At 47.3% G+C, this 15,849-nt stretch overlaps 1 protein-coding gene and 1 long non-coding RNA gene across 2 annotated transcripts in view; both read left to right on the forward strand.

Moving 5' to 3' along the window:
- The window catches only part of LOC112237078 (constitutive coactivator of PPAR-gamma-like protein 1 homolog), a 68,659-nt gene extending 55,387 nt beyond the window's left edge, over positions 1–13,272 (forward strand). Inside the window, 5 exon segments of the mRNA XM_042324973.1 lie at positions 1,088–1,157; positions 1,160–1,261; positions 3,685–3,841; positions 6,336–6,453; positions 11,656–13,272. Of these exon segments, the coding sequence (XP_042180907.1) occupies positions 1,088–1,157; positions 1,160–1,261; positions 3,685–3,841; positions 6,336–6,453; positions 11,656–12,066 (858 nt within the window). The 3' untranslated portion in view covers positions 12,067–13,272.
- A 642-nt stretch (positions 13,273–13,914) lies between these two features.
- Positions 13,915–14,883, forward strand: LOC121846823. The gene is made up of 2 exons (XR_006083825.1): positions 13,915–14,122; positions 14,173–14,883. It is a non-coding gene; the product is annotated as an uncharacterized LOC121846823 (long non-coding RNA).
- The last annotated feature ends 966 nt before the right edge of the window (positions 14,884–15,849 follow it).

A 15,849-nucleotide genomic window follows, 5' to 3' on the forward strand; every position in this document is an offset into this window, starting at 1 on the left:
CTCTGTGTCCCCCTCTCTCTCTCTGTGTCCCCCCCTCTCTCTCTCTCTGTGTCCCCCTCTCTCTCTGTGTCCCCCTCTCTCTCTCTGTGTCCCCCTCTCTCTCTGTGTCCCCCTCTCTCTCTCTGTGTCCCCCTCTCTCTCTCTGTGTCCCCCTCTCTCTCTGTGTCCCCCTCTCTCTCTCTGTGTCCCCCCTCTCTCTCTGTGTCCCCCTCTCTCTCCCCCTCTCTCTCTCTCTCTGTGTCCCCCTCTCTCTCTCTCTGTGTCCCCCCTCTCTCTCTCTCTCTGTCCCCCCCTCTCTCTCTCTCTCTCCCCCTCTCTCTCTCTCTGTGTCCCCTCTCTCTCTCTCTCCCCCCCTCTCTCTCTCTCTCCCCCTCTCTCTCTGTCCCCCTCTCTCTCTCTGTGTCCCCCTCTCTCTCTCTCTGTGTCCCCCTCTCTCTCTGTGTCCCCCTCTCTCTCTCTCTCTCTCTGTGTCCCCCTCTCTCTCTGTGTCCCCCTCTCTCTCTCTCTGTGTCCCCCTCCCCCTCTCTCTCTCTGTGTCCCCCTCTCTCTCTCTCCCCCCTCTCTCTCTGTGTCCCCCTCTCTCTCTCTGTGTCCCCCTCTCTCTCTCTGTGTCCCCCTCTCTCTCTCTCTGTGTCCCCCCTCTCTCTCTCTCTGTGTCCCCCTCTCTCTCTCTGTGTCCCCCTCTCTCTCTCTGTGTCCCCCTCTCTCTCTCTCTCTCTGTGTCCCCCTCTCTCTCTCTCTGTGTCCCCCTCTCTCTCTCTCTGTGTCCCCCTCTCTCTCTCTCTGTGTCCCCCTCTCTCTCTCTCTGTGTCCCCCTCTCTCTCTCTCTCTCTGTGTCCCCCTCTCTCTCTCTGTGTCCCCCTCTCTCTCTCTGTCCCCCTCTCTCTCTCTGTGTCCCCCTCTCTCTCTCTCTGTGTCCCCCTCTCTCTCTCTCTGTGTCCCCCTCTCTCTCTCTGTGTCCCCCTCTCTCTCTCTCTCTCTCTCTGTGTCACCCCTTTCTCTCTCTCTGTGTCACCCCTCTCTCTCTCTCTGTGTCACCCCTCTCTGTCTGTCCCCCTCTCTCTCGGTGTCCTCTGTCTGTCCCCAGGTGGATCAGGTGAACAAGGTGAAGAAAATGCGTCAGAGCATCCTGGAGGGGCTTAACTTCTCGCCACCTCCTCCCCCCACCCCCACGCCATGCCTTTCTACCCCCAGGGGGCCTTCTACCCCCCACCCCACATGATGCCACTGCAGGGCAGGAGCAGGAGCATGGGCATGCCTCGTAAGAGACCAATCATTGATACTACTTTCACAGATTGTAGTGTACAGTCGTGGCCAAATGTTTTGAGAATGACACACATATTAATTTCCACAAAGTCTGCTGCTTCAGTGTCTTTAGATATTTTTGTCAGATGTTACTATAGAATAAGCATTTCATAAGTGTCAAAGGCTTTTATTGACAATTACATGAAGTTGATGCAAAGAGTCAATATTTGCAGTGTTGACCCTTCTTTTTCAAGACCTCTGCAATCTGCCCGGGCATGCTGTCAATTAACTTCTGGGCCACACTGATGGCAGCCCATTCTTGCATAATCAATGCTTGGAGTTTATCAGAATTTGAGGGTTTATGTTTGTCCACCCGTCTCTTGAGGATTGACCACAAGTTCTCAATGGGATTAAGGTCTGGGGAGTTTCCTGGCCATGGACCCCAAATATTGATGTTTTGTTCCCCGAGCCACTTAGATATCACTTTTGCCTTATGGTAAGGTGCTCCATCATGCTGGAAAAGGCATTGTTCGTCACCAAACTGTTCCTCAAAACTTTTGGCCACGACTGTACAGAGACCAGTATGTAGGGCTCTGCACCGTGGGGAGAGTGTTGTGGTCGACCTGGCTAGTGTTGTGGTCGACCTGGCCAGTGTTGTGGTCGACCTGGCCAGTGTTGTGGTCGACCTGGCCAGTGTTGTGGTCGACCTGGCCAGTGTTGTGGTCGACCTGGCCAGTGTTGTGGTCGACCTGGCCAGTGTTGTGGTCGACCTGGCCAGTGTTGTGGTCGACCTGGCCAGTGTTGTGGTCGACCTGGCCAGTGTTGTGGTCGACCTGGCCAGTGTTGTGGTCGACCTGGCCAGTGTTTAATGTTGTGGTCGTCCTAGCCAGTGTTGTGGTCGACCTGGCCAGTGTTTAATGTTGTGGTCGTCCTAGCCAGTGTTATGGTCGACCTGGCCAGTGTTTAGTGTTATGGTCGACCTGGCCAGTGTTTAGCGTTATGGTCGTCCTAGCCAGTGTTATGGTCGACCTGGCCAGTGTTTAGTGTTATGGTCGACCTGGCCAGTGTTTAGCGTTATGGTCGTCCTAGCCAGTGTTATGGTCGACCTGGCCAGTGTTTAGTGTTATGGTCGACCTGGCCAGTGTTTATGTTATGGTCGTCCTGGCCAGCCAGTGTTTATGTTATGGTCGTCCTGGCCAGTGTTATGGTCGTCCTGGCCAGTGTTATGGTCGTGGCCAGTGGCCCAGTGTTATGGTCGGCCCTGGCCAGTGTTATGGTCGTCCTGGCCAGTGTTATGGTCGTCCTGGCCAGTGTTATGGTCGTCCTGGCCAGTGTTATGGTCGGCCAGTGTTATGGCCAGTGTTTATGGTGTGGCCAGTGTTTATGTTATGGTCGACCTGGCCAGTGTTATGGTCGTCCTGGCCAGTGTTATGGTCGACCTGGCCAGTGTTATGGTCGACCTGGCCAGTGTTATGGTCGACCTGGCCAGTGTTATGGTCGACCTGGCCAGTGTTATGGTCGACCTGGCCAGTGTTATGGTCGACCTGGCCAGTGTTATGGTCGACCTGGCCAGTGTTTAGTGTTGTGGTCGTCCTGGCCAGTGTTTAGTGTTGTGGTCGTCCTGGCCAGTGTTTAGTGTTGTGGTCGTCCTGGCCAGTGTTTAGTGTTGTGGTCGACCTGGCCAGTCTTTAATGTTATGGTCGACCTGGCCAGTGTTATGGTCGTCCTGGCCAGTGTTTGTTTTGATGTAGTAGATAGTATATAAATACTATTTATAAATTATACTGAAAAAAATATGAACGCAACATATAAAGTGTTGGTTTCATGTTTCAGCTGAAATAAAAGATCCCAGAAACGGTCCATACTCTTGAAAAAACGTATTTCTATCAAATGTTGTGAACAACACACCGGGTTCCACTCCTCAACCACACCGGGTTCCACTCCTCAACCACACCGGGTTCCACTCCTCAACCACACCGGGTTCCACTCCTCAACCACACCGGGTTCCACTCCAAATGTTGTGAACAAATGTGTCAACATCCCTGTTAGTGAGCATTTGTCCTTCGCCAAGATAATCCATCCACCTGACAGGTGTGGCATATCAAGAAGCTGATTAAACAGCATGATCATTACTGAGGAGTATTTCTGTCTGTCATAAAGCCCTTCTGTGAGGGAAAAACTCATTCTGATTGGCTTGACCTTGCTCCCAAGTGGGCTGCACCCCTGAAATCCATAGATGTATATAAATTGACTGATTTCCTTATATGAACTGTAACTCAGTAAAATCTTTGATATTTTTGCATGTTTATATTTGTGTTCAGTATAAGTACAGGTTTTCTTTACCATGAAGACGGATCAGTATTATACTCGGGTTAGGTTGCTCTTAACTTTCTTAGAAGTTTTATTTCACAACCTCCGTGTGTGTGTGTGTCCCTACTGTTGGTCCGTGGTCTGCAGGTCTGCCAAGCATGTCCACCCAGGGCGGGAAGCTGGAGATAGCAGGCACGGTTGTGGGCCAGTGGGCTGGCATCAGACGGGGCCGAGGCAGAGGAGGCTTCCCCATCCAGGTGGTCTCTGTCGGGGGACCAAACAGAGGGTAAGAGGTCGTACAATAGGTTTTGTAGTGATTCTTATGTTGATGATGTAAAGAATAGTTGTTGGTCCGTGGTGTGTAATGAGGAGCAACCAGACGCTGCTGGTCTGTGGTGTGTAATGAGGAGCAACCAGACGCTGCTGGTCTGTGGTGTGTAATGAGGAGCAACCAGACGCTGCACTGGACACATTAATGAAATGTCTTATTCCAGTTAGTAATAAACATGAACCCATTAAGAAAATGACTCTAAAACCAGTTAAATCCCTGTGGATTGATGAGGAATTTAAACATTGTGTGGTTGAGATGGATGAGGCCAAAGGAACGGCGAAAAAGTCTGTCTGCACAACCGATTGGCAAACGTACTGCAAGTTGAGAAATCATGTGACTAAACTGAATTAAAAAGAAGAAACTACACTATGAAACAAAGATAAATTACATAAAGAATGATATTAAAAAGCTTTAGAGCACCTCAAATGAAATTTTGGGCAAAAAGGCAAACTCAGCTCCCTCATTCATTGAATCAGATGGCTCATTCATCAAAAAAAAACACTGATATTGCCAACTACTTTAATATTTTTTTTCATTGGCAAGATTATCAAACTTAAACATGCCAGCAACAAACACTGACACTACACATCCAAGTACACACTTCCAGTCAAAAGTTTGGACACACCTACTCATTCAAGGGTTTTTCTTTATTTGGACTATTTTCTACATTGTCGAATAATAGTGAAGGCATCAAAACGATAAAGTAACCCATATGGAATCATGTAGTAACCAACAAGAAGTGTTAAACAAATCAAAATGTATTTTATATTTGAGGTTCCTCAAAGTAGCCACCCTTTGCCTTTGACGATATTGTCATGTCTTCAATTTATGCCGACTAGAAAGTGTCTCCCTCAGGCCTGGAGGGAAGCAAAACGTATTTTTGTTATGGTCAGATTTGCCAAATGGAAGGCGAGGGAGAGCTTTGTAAGCGTTTCTGTGTGTGGAGTAAAGCTGGTCGGGAGTTGCTTCCCCCCCCCCTCTTGTTGCAGATTTAACATGCTGGTAGAAATGAGGTTAAACTGAGTTTCCCGGCATTTAAAATCAGTGCAACAGACACACTACATTGTATAATTGTTGTATGGAGGTATTGTACATTATGTGGTGTTTTATTTTTTGTTTTACATCTAATATAAAGGTCTTAATGTGTTCGAACTCCAGGAAGAGTAGCAGCTGCTTGGCAGGAACTAATGGGGATCCATAATAAACCCCAGGAAGAGTAGCTGCTGCCTTGGCAGGAACTAATGGGGATCCATAATAAACCCCAGGAAGAGTAGCTGCTGCCTTGGCAGGACCTAGTGGGGATCCATAATAAACCCCAGGAAGAGTAGCTGCTGCTTTTGGCAGGAACTAATGGGGATCCATAATAAACCCCAGGAAGAGTAGCAGCTGCTTGGCAGGAACTAATGGGGATCCATAATAAACCCCAGGAAGAGTAGCAGCTGCTTGGCAGGAACTAATGGGGATCCATAATAAACCCCAGGAAGAGTAGCTGCTGCCTTGGCAGGAACTAATGGGGATCCATAATAAACCCCAGGAAGAGTAGCTGCTGCCTTGACAGGAACTAATGGGGATCCATAATAAACCCCAGGAAGAGTAGCAGCTGCTTTTACTAATGGGGATCCATAATAAACCCCAGGAAGAGTAGCTGCTGCCTTGGCAGGAACTAATGGGGATCCATAATAAACCCCAGGAAGAGTAGCTGCTGCCTTGGCAGGAACTAATGGGGATCCATAATAACCCCAGGAAGAGTAGCTGCTGCCTTGACAGGAACTAATGGGGATCCATAATAACCCCAGAAAGAGTAGCTGCTGCCTTGACAGGAACTAATGGGGATCCATAATAAACCCCAGGAAGAGTAGCTGCTGCCTTGGCAGGAACTAATGGGGATCCATAATAAACCCCAGGAAGAGTAGCTGCTGCATTGGCAGGAACTAATGGGGATCCATAATAACCCCAGGAAGAGTAGCTGCTGCCTTGACAGGAACTAATGGGGATCCATAATAAACCCCAGGAAGAGTAGCTGCTGCCTTGGCAGGAACTAATGGGGATCCATAATAAACCCCAGGAAGAGTAGCTGCTGCTTTTGGCAGGAACTAATGGGGATCCATAATAAACCCCAGGAAGAGTAGCAGCTGCTTGGCAGGAACTAATGGGGATCCATAATAACCCCAGGAAGAGTAGCTGCTGCCTTGACAGGAACTAATGGGGATCCATAATAACCCCAGAAAGAGTAGCTGCTGCCTTGACAGGAACTAATGGGGATCCATAATAAACCCCAGGAAGAGTAGCTGCTGCCTTGGCAGGAACTAATGGGGATCCATAATAAACACAAATCCTTTTCTGTCTGTGGGGGCAGGGTAAGGGGCTGTCCATGGCTAAATCGTTGGATAAATACTGTCTTTTACTTTAAAGGTGTCACATTTTTCTCAACTGGTTGTGTGCTCCCCAGACGTCTGCGTGGTGTGATCTCCACTCCTGTCATCAGGACCTTCGGTCGAGGAGCCAAATTCCCCCTCAGAGGCTTCAAGAGCCAGGGAACATACCAGGTGGGACACGGGACATACCAGGTGAGACAGGGGAAATAGCAGGTGGGACAGGGGACATAGCAGGTGGGACAGGGGACATAGCAGGTGGGACAGGGGAAATAGCAGTTGGGACAGGGGCCATAGCAGGTGAGACAGGGAACCTACCAGGTGAGACAGCGGTGAGACAGCTCATTGATGAGAGAGGCCGAGGAAGAATGACAAGAATCATGCAAGCTAACAGGCGGGCCACAAACTGGCAAATGACTGAACAGCGGCACATCTCATCAGTCCTTGTCACGGAAGGGCTGTTGCAGCAGACAACCACACCGGGTTCCACTCCGGAATCACACCGGGTTCCACTCCCCAACCACACCGGGTTCCACTCCCCAACCACACCGGGTTCCACTCCTCAACCACACACGAACGTGCCGATGTATCCACCAAACACTGTCTTCAAGGGCGTTGTCACTGTTATACCACGGGATACCAACATATTCTAATAATGATTGACGTATTTTAATTCAAAACGTTATTTTGATGAAGTTATTTCTACTATTTCCTCCTTCCACAAGACAGGACAGTCCCGGAACAAAGCTAGGGTTGCTACCCGAGCCGGCTGGTCGTTTGTTCTATCGGTTCGGTTGCCAGAGACGCGACGCAGTCATTGTCTTTTTGTTCTGTATCTATGGACTCGACCCAGTCTTTTTGTTCTGTATCTATGGACTCGACCCAGTCTTTTTGTTCTGTATCTATGGACTCGACCCAGTCGTTCAGTCTTTTTGTTCTGTATCAATGGACGCGACCCAGTCTTTTTGTTCTGTGTCTATGGACTCGACCCAGTCTTTTTGTTCTGTATCTATGGACGCGACCCAGTCTTTTTTGTTCTGTATCTATGGACTCGACCCAGTCTTTTTGTTCTGTATCTATGGACTCGACCCAGTCTTTTTGTTCTGTGTCTATGGACTCGACCCAGTCGTTCAGTCTTTTTGTTCTGTATCTATGGACTCGACCCAGTCTTTTTGTTCTGTGTCTATGGACTCGACCCAGTCGTTCAGTCTTTTTGTTCTGTATCTATGGACTCGACCCAGTCTTGTTGTTCTGTATCTATGGACGCGACCCAGTCGTTCAGTCTTTTGTTCTGTATCTATGGACGCACCCAGTCGTTCAGTCTTTTGTTCTGTTTCTATGGACCCGACCCAGTCTTTTTGTTCTGTATCTATGGACGCGACCCAGTCGTTCAGTCTTGTTGTTCTGTGTCTATGGACGCGACCCAGTCGTTCAGTCTTTTTGTTCTGTATCTATGGACCCGACCCAGTCGTTCAGTCGTTTGTTCCAGATGTTCCATTGCCAGACTGGCTGGTAACGTTCTCATCCCTTGCTAGCTAGCCAACTACAGCTAACTTAGTCACGTCAAGCAGTACAGACAGAATAACATCAGTAGCTTCATTTGTTTCATCTGTTTTCTAGTGACATTTAGTTGGATACATCCATACCAATAAGCTAATGATGCGATGTGTCCTGTGTGATATGTCATTAGTGTCCTGTGTGATATGTCCTTAGTGTCCTGTGTGATATGTCATTAGTGTGATGTCATTACTGTGTACTCAGTGATATGTCATTACTGTGTCCTGTGTGATATGTCATTACAGTGTACTGTGTGATATGTCATTACTGTGTTCTGTGTGATATGTCATTACTGTGTTCTGTGTGATATGTCATTACAGTGTACTGTGTGATATGTCATTACAGTGTGATATGTCATTACAGTGTACTGTGTGATATGTCATTACAGTGTGATATGTCATTACTGTGTACTCAGTGATATGTCATTACTGTGTCCTGTGTGATATGTCATTACAGTGTACTGTGTGATATGTCATTACTGTGTTCTGTGTGATATGTCATTACTGTGTTCTGTGTGATATGTCATTAGTGTGCTATGTCATTACTGTGTACTCAGTGATATGTCATTAGTGTGTCCTGTGTGATATGTCATTAGTGTACTGTGTGATATGTCATTACTGTGTACTGTGTGATATGTCATTACAGTGTACTGTGTGATATGTCATTACAGTGTACTGTGTGATATGTCATTAGTGTGATATGTCATTACTGTGTACTGTGTGATATGTCATTACAGTGTACTGTGTGATATGTCATTACAGTGTACTGTGTGATATGTCATTACAGTGTACTGTGTGATATGTCATTACTGTGTTCTGTGTGATGTCATTACTGTGTTCTGTATGATGTGTCATTACACCAAAGCATTAACTCTGTTTATCTCAATTCCTGTCGGGTTTTAAAGCCAAGCATGGTACAATTTCTGCTGTAAGTAAGGTTGTAGGTCAAAAAAAATAAATCACTAACTTTTTATTGACTTATCGAAGGCTTTCGAAACTGTTGATCACGTCCTGCTGTTGGCCTTCAACACTGTTGACCATGTCCTGCTGTTGGCCTTCAACACTGTTGACCATGTCCTGCTGTTGGTCTTCAACACTGTTGACCATGTCCTGCTGTTGGCCTTCAACACTGTTGACCATGCCCTGCTGTTGGTCTTCAACACTGTTGACCATGCCCTGCTGTTGGCCTTCAACACTGTTGACCATGCCCTGCTGTTGGTCTTCAACACTGTTGACCATGCCCTGCTGTTGGCCTTCAACACTGTTGACCATGCCCTGCTGTTGGTCTTCAACACTGTTGACCATGCCCTGCTGTTGGCCTTCAACACTGTTGACCATGCCCTGTTGTGGGCCTTGGACGCTGTTGACCATGCCCTGCTGTTGGCCTTCAACACTGTTGACCATGCCCTGCTGTTGGCCTTCAACACTGTTGACCATGCCCTGCTGTTGGCCTTCGACGCTGTTGACCATGTCCTGCTGTTGGCCTTCAACACTGTTGACCATGTCCTGCTGTTGGTCTTCAACACTGTTGACCATGTCCTGCTGTTGGTCTTCAACACTGTTGACCATGTCCTGCTGTTGGCCTTCAACACTGTTGACCATGTCCTGCTGTTGGCCTTCAACACTGTTGACCATGTCCTGCTGTTGGCCTTCAACACTGTTGACCATGCCCTGCTGTTGGCCTTCAACACTGTTGACCATGCCCTGCTGTTGGTCTTCAACACTGTTGACCATGTCCTGCTGTTGGCCTTCAACACTGTTGACCATGTCCTGCTGTTGGTCTTCAACACTGTTGACCATGTCCTGCTGTTGGCCTTCAACACTGTTGACCATGCCCTGCTGTTGGCCTTCAACACTGTTGACTACGCCCTGCTGTTGGCCTTCAACACTGTTGACCACGCCCTGCTGTTGTCCTTCAACACTGTTGACCACGCCCTGCTGTTGTATAGACTAAAAAAGGTTGGTTTAAGTGTTGATGGGTTGGATTGGTTCCAGAACTACCTTTCTGACAGAACACAGTGTGTAGCTCAGGAGTTTACAAGGCTTACAAAAGGAGTTCCCCAGGGCTCCATTCTAGGTCCGATCCTTTTTACACCGTATATAAATGATAAAGGGAAGACTGTTGACTCTGCAAATCTCCATCTGTATGCCGATGACAATTATTTATTGTAGCGCATCTAATATTGAGGCTTTTCAGGACTTACTTTTGGCATTTGATGTTAATCAAAGGCAGCTTTTCCAATTGAAACTTTGTGCTTAACCAGAAACGTTGTTTTCCTTTCATTTTCTCTTCACTGAAAGTTAACAGATGGAGTCACGTGCAGATGTGAACTGTAACAGGCCAGACAATTGATTATAATTATAGGGTCACCTCCTATAAGTCTCTTGGGATTAAAAGTTGAATTTTAAACAGAACATTGATACCTTGACCAAGAAACTGAAGTTGAAATTGTGTTTCTATTTCAGGAACAAATCTTGCTTTTCAATGTTAGAAAGGATCTTGTTCAAAGCACTTTTCTATCAGTGCTGGATTATGGTGATAGTGTCGATATGCCTCAGCAAGGACCTTAAACTCTGGACACAGTTTATCATGGTGCTTTAAGATGTATTACCAACGCTAGATCACTGACCCATCACTGTGATCTGTATGTTATGGTGTAATGGACCTTTCTGTCCACTAGGAGGCTAAAGCTGTGATGGTACAACTCCCTTTGTGTCTCTGTTCCTTACTGACCAGATCAGTCACTCAATACGGTCTTCGTTCACAGTCTCTTCTGTCCTTGTCTGTTTCTGAGGCTAGAACTGAAATGGGGAAACAATATTTTTCCCATAATGCCCCGTCATCCTTGGAACATGCTTCAGAAGATTGTAAAGTTAAAGGAGTTTAGTGTCCTTTTTCTGTTTTTAAGACTCTGATCGACAACACTTTGTTACTAACTACTGTAGTTTCTAATCTTCAATTGTATCTTTAACTTGTGACACTTTTGTGTTTTGTGTCTATTCTGTATTTTTCTGTTTTATGGACACATTGCTATTTCCTTGTTTTGCCTTCTTGCCAGGTCACCCTCACAAAATAGTTTTTAAACCTCAATGGCTGTAACCTGGTTAAATAAAGTTTAAATAAAACAGCTCAGGCACACAGTCACCCTCTCCTCTCCTCCACCCAGTCACCCTCTCCTCTCCTCCACCCAGTCACCCTCTCCTCTCCTCCACCCAGTCACCCTCTCCTCTCCTCCACCCAGTCACCCTCTCCTCTCCTCCACCCAGTCACCCTCTCCACCCGTCGTCCCATCCTCTCCTCCACCCAGTCACCCTCTCCTCTCCTCCACCCGTCGTCCCCATCCTCTCCCGCCCAGCAGGTCTTTATACAGACACAATCCCCTCATTATGGTTGTGATTGACTCTGAGCCTGGTCTTTGTTTCTCTCTCTCCCCCAGTAGAACAGCCTAGTGTCTGGCTTCATCCCTGTTTCTGCATGATAGGAAAGGCTTTCTCATCAGTTATAAATTCATTAATTGTCTTTTTCCTCAGTTATTTGAGGTTCTGTGTAACATGCCGGAATAGAATCAGTTTCATGCTGTTCTGCCGTTGATGTAGTGCTGATCTGTACTTAGTGATATGAATATTCCTTGTTTCTTCTTCCCCCCCCACCCTCTTTCTCTCTCTCTCTCTCCCTCCCTTCTCCCTCCCCTTCTCCCTCCCCTTCTCCCTCTCTCCCTCCCTCTCCCTCTCTCCCTCCTCTCCCTCTCTCTCTCTCCCTCCCTCCCTCCCTCTCCCTCCCTCTCTCTCTCCCTCTCTCCCTTCTCTCTCTCTCCCTCCTTCCCTTCTCTCTCCCCACCAGAGTAAGCCTACCTACTCCATAGCCAGTGAGGTGAAGGAGAGGAAGAAGTTGAAGACTGAGGAGAAGGAGAAATCTCCCGTTATGCTGTCTTCCGACGGGTCCACTACCGAGAACGGACTGGAGGAGAGAGAGGAGGGGGGACTGGAGGAGCGGGAGGAGGAAGAGGGACTGGAGGAGGGGGGAGTGGAGGAGGGAGTGGAGGAGAGTGGGGTAGAGCAGTTGAAAAGTCAGGTCATGGAGGTGAGAGAAAGCAGGGCTGTGAATATTCAACCAGAAAGTGCCTTTAGCAGCAACCCCAAGATGTGCAATACTAACCCCCGCCTAAATGCACTAAATGCAGACGGCGCCTGTCTCAGAGACGCAGCAGAACCTCTGAGCGCAGCCGCCTCTGTCTTACAAACAGAAGAGTAAAAAAAAAAAAATGTTTTTTTTTGTAGAGAGGGTGAAGAACGAGTGAGAGGATGTAAGGAAATCTAGTCATTGTTCCATATTGTACGCATTCCAAACAGCTCCCTATATAGTGCAGTAGTTTTGACCAGAGCCCTCAGGGTTATACTTCCCATAGGCCTCTGGTCTAAAGTAGTGCACAACATCGGCAATATGGTGCCATTTGGAATACATCTATGAGAACATTAAATTCAGACCCACTTTTTCGATGATGTCAACCAGATAAACCCCCCCCAGAATGATGAGAATTTCGTCTTTTTTAACAAGAGATCTGCACAGACCAGTACTAAACAGAATGCATACTACCAGTCACTAAATACTGGGCCAGTCACTCCACTCTCTCTCCACTGATATCGACATGATTACTATCGTGATATGACCATGGTTTGTGTCCCAAATGTATTCCCTATATATATATAAATAGTGCACTACTTTTGACCAGGCACCCATAGGGTTGATAACTGGGCTCTGGTGAAAAGTAGTGCACTATGTAGGGAATAGGATGCAGTTTGAGAAGCAGGCCATGTCTGACTGGGTACTTTAATCCCTTTGAGATAATACTGAAGCCGAAACTACAATGCTTTTGTCTCTTTCAGTTCCTTTATAGGTTAAGATGCACCAGCAGTATGTACTTGGCGCCATATATTTGCCATTGTAACTTTGTTGTCACAGTAAATAACGTTTTGAGAGTTTTAACAACAGAGAAGCAGATGGAGTCACAGAATGCTTCCCCAATGGCACCCTAGTCTGTATATAGTGCACTACTTTTGATGTGGATAGATGAAAATTTGATCATTTAAAAACAACCACACGTGGATAATGCATTTAAAAAATCATGAAAACGTATTTCCATTTTGGTCCCCTTTAAATAAATACAACAAGTAATTGAAAAATAAAACTAGGTTACAATAGTTGCTACTAGCTAGATCAGTCTGATTAGATCAGCTAAATTAGTGTGTTTTATTTATTAGATTTTTTTATTATTTAACTTAGATCAAGTCTGAGTTCTTCTTGAAGCTTCCAGCATATGGTCATGAGGATCTGGAAGTTCATAGCTGTACAGTAGATGGTCAGAGGAGGTGTTGGTGACTGGTCAGAGGAGGTGGTGGTGGTGACTGGTCAGAGGAGGTGGTGACTGGTCAGAGGAGGTGGTGACTGGTCAGAGGAGGTGGTGGTGGTGACTGGTCAGAGGAGGTGGTGACTGGTCAGAGGAGGTGGTGACTGGTCAGAGGAGGTGGTGGTGGTGACTGGTCAGAGGAGGTGGTGACTGGTCAGGGGGTGGTGGTGGGGACTGGTCAGAGGAGGTGGTGGTGGTGACTGGTCAGAGGTGGTGGTGGTGGTGACTGGTCAGAGGTGACTGGTCAGAGGAGGTGGTGGTGACTGGTCAGAGGAGGTGGTGGTGACTGGTCAGAGGAGGTGGTGGTGACTGGTCAGAGGAGGTGGTGGTGGTGACTGGTCAGAGGAGGTGGTGGTGGTGACTGGTCAGAGGAGGTGGTGGTGGTGACTGGTCAGAGGAGGTGGTGGTGGTGACTGGTCAGAGGAGGTGGTGGTGGTGACTGGTCAGAGGAGGTGGTGGTGGTGACTGGTCAGAGGAGGTGGTGGTGGTGACTGGTCAGAGGAGGTGGTGGTGGTGACTGGTCAGAGGAGGTGGTGGTGGTGACTGGTCAGAGGAGGTGGTGGTGGTGACTGGTCAGAGGAGGTGGTGGTGGTGACTGGTCAGAGGAGGTGGTGGTGGTGACTGGTCAGAGGAGGTGGTGGTGGTGACTGGTCAGAGGAGGTGGTGGTGGTGACTGGTCAGAGGAGGTGGTGGTGGTGGTGACTGGTCAGAGGAGGTGGTGGTGGTGGTGACTGGTCAGAGGAGGTGGTGGTGGTGGTGACTGGTCAGAGGAGGTGGTGGTGGTGACTGGTCAGAGGAGGTGGTGGTGGTGGTGACTGGTCAGAGGAAGTGTTGGCGACTCTGGTCAGAGGAGGTGGTGGCGACTCTGGTCAGAGGAGGTGGTGGCGACTCTGGTCAGAGGAGGTGGTGGCGACTCTGGTCAGAGGAGGTGGTGGCGACTCTGGTCAGAGGAGGTGGAGGTGTTGGTGACTGGTCAGAGGAGGTGTTGGTAACTCTGGTCAGCATGTCCAAGGGCAGGTAGGGAGTCCCATGTCATCAAGGCATCCCTGTAATCTGCATCTTCTTCCTCTGTATTGGGGCTCTGTGATGAAGTTTGATCTTCCCTCAGAGGACAGTCCACAAGCCGTCCCACTGACAACTCGGCGTGCATAGCCTACAGTCCTCCTCTTGGGTCACTGTTGGTGGAAAACAACCCAAAAGTGTAACTCCTCTTGGGTCACCGTTGGTGGAAAACCAGCCATGTCACCCTTTATTCAAGTCAGTATTCGACGTCCATCTATGTCTGAGGACGTCGAGAGATGACAGGGAAACTGACCACCAGGGGCAACAGTGAGCGCTGTTACCTTCAAGTAGGTTTCGTTTTGCTAGGGTGGGGATGGGCGTAAACTTGATTCAAAAGGTTGCAAGGTCGAATCCAGCGATAGAAAGTTGTTTTTTGATATATTAGTTTTAAGCCTACCCTAAATCTTTACCCTTTCCATCCGGAGCTAAAGTTAACCTTAAACGCTTCAGAATTGGACTTTTCAGAAAGAATGGATAAACGTCTACTTGTGATGCGAGACTGAGAGCTAGTTGGGAAAACAACCCAAAACCAGTAGGTTCAATCTGAATAAAACACCTGCTAGCTAGCATTTTAATGCTTTTATGGGAAGGAATCCAATTAATGATATCAAGACTTGATCTGCACTCATGTAGTTATTGAAAAAAACTAAACGTTTGTAAAAAAAAAAATATATATATATATATTTACATAAAACCGATTAAATATGTACAGAATTTACATGAGCTCTCTGCCTAGGCTGCCATTGGGCGCCACGGCAACTATAGATTGAAAGTAATAATAATTGATTCAACAATAATAGGTATTCAATTACATACAGAAATGTTAGTGCTGTAGAGAAACAACAAAAAACATCAATCATCATCATGAGTAGATTGATGGTCAAGAGATTGAAGGTTGAGAAAGTTCATGCCTTGAGTGAGGTCAGCGGAGGCAGGTGGTGGTTAAGAGGAGAGAAGGCAGCACATTGTCATCATGGTGTCTTGCCATCCATGTTGTCTGTGGCTTCGTAGTAGGACTCAGTCAAATTAAGTTAGTTGGACTAGCTAGCTAGCTACTGCCACCAAAATACAGCGGCCACTTGGGTGATGCTATTTCAGTCACGAGGCGCAAGAAAGCACAACACGCTTCAATAGTAATCCAGGAGTTACCATTTGTGCCCTGTTTACATCGTGACGTATTTCATTACGCCGTACTTCATTTCAATATTGTTCCGCTACAGGATGGAGTGAATAGGGAGGATTTCACAACGCAAGACTAGATGGAGAGCCTAGTGTCTCATCAGGGATTGCATTGATTTCGGGAGATTGTAAAATATGGCCTTTTCATTCAAGACAGGGGAAACATATTGTTTCAGTTGATAATAAAACATGCTTTGTTGAGTAAATTTTTCCTCAACTTGTTAAATCAAGCTAGCTTCCACCACAGCTAGCTAGCTAAAAGATACGCTATACTGTAGCTAGCGAACTCCACCTAAAAACAAACGTCATTACCATCATAAAAACTAAACCCATCGGCTGTGGTTTAGTAACTTCGTGTTCTTTGAGGAACTGAAGACGCAGTTTGGAAA

This window comes from Oncorhynchus tshawytscha, linkage group LG07 (genome assembly GCF_018296145.1).
Source record: "Oncorhynchus tshawytscha isolate Ot180627B linkage group LG07, Otsh_v2.0, whole genome shotgun sequence".
Lineage (NCBI taxonomy): Eukaryota > Metazoa > Chordata > Actinopteri > Salmoniformes > Salmonidae > Oncorhynchus > Oncorhynchus tshawytscha.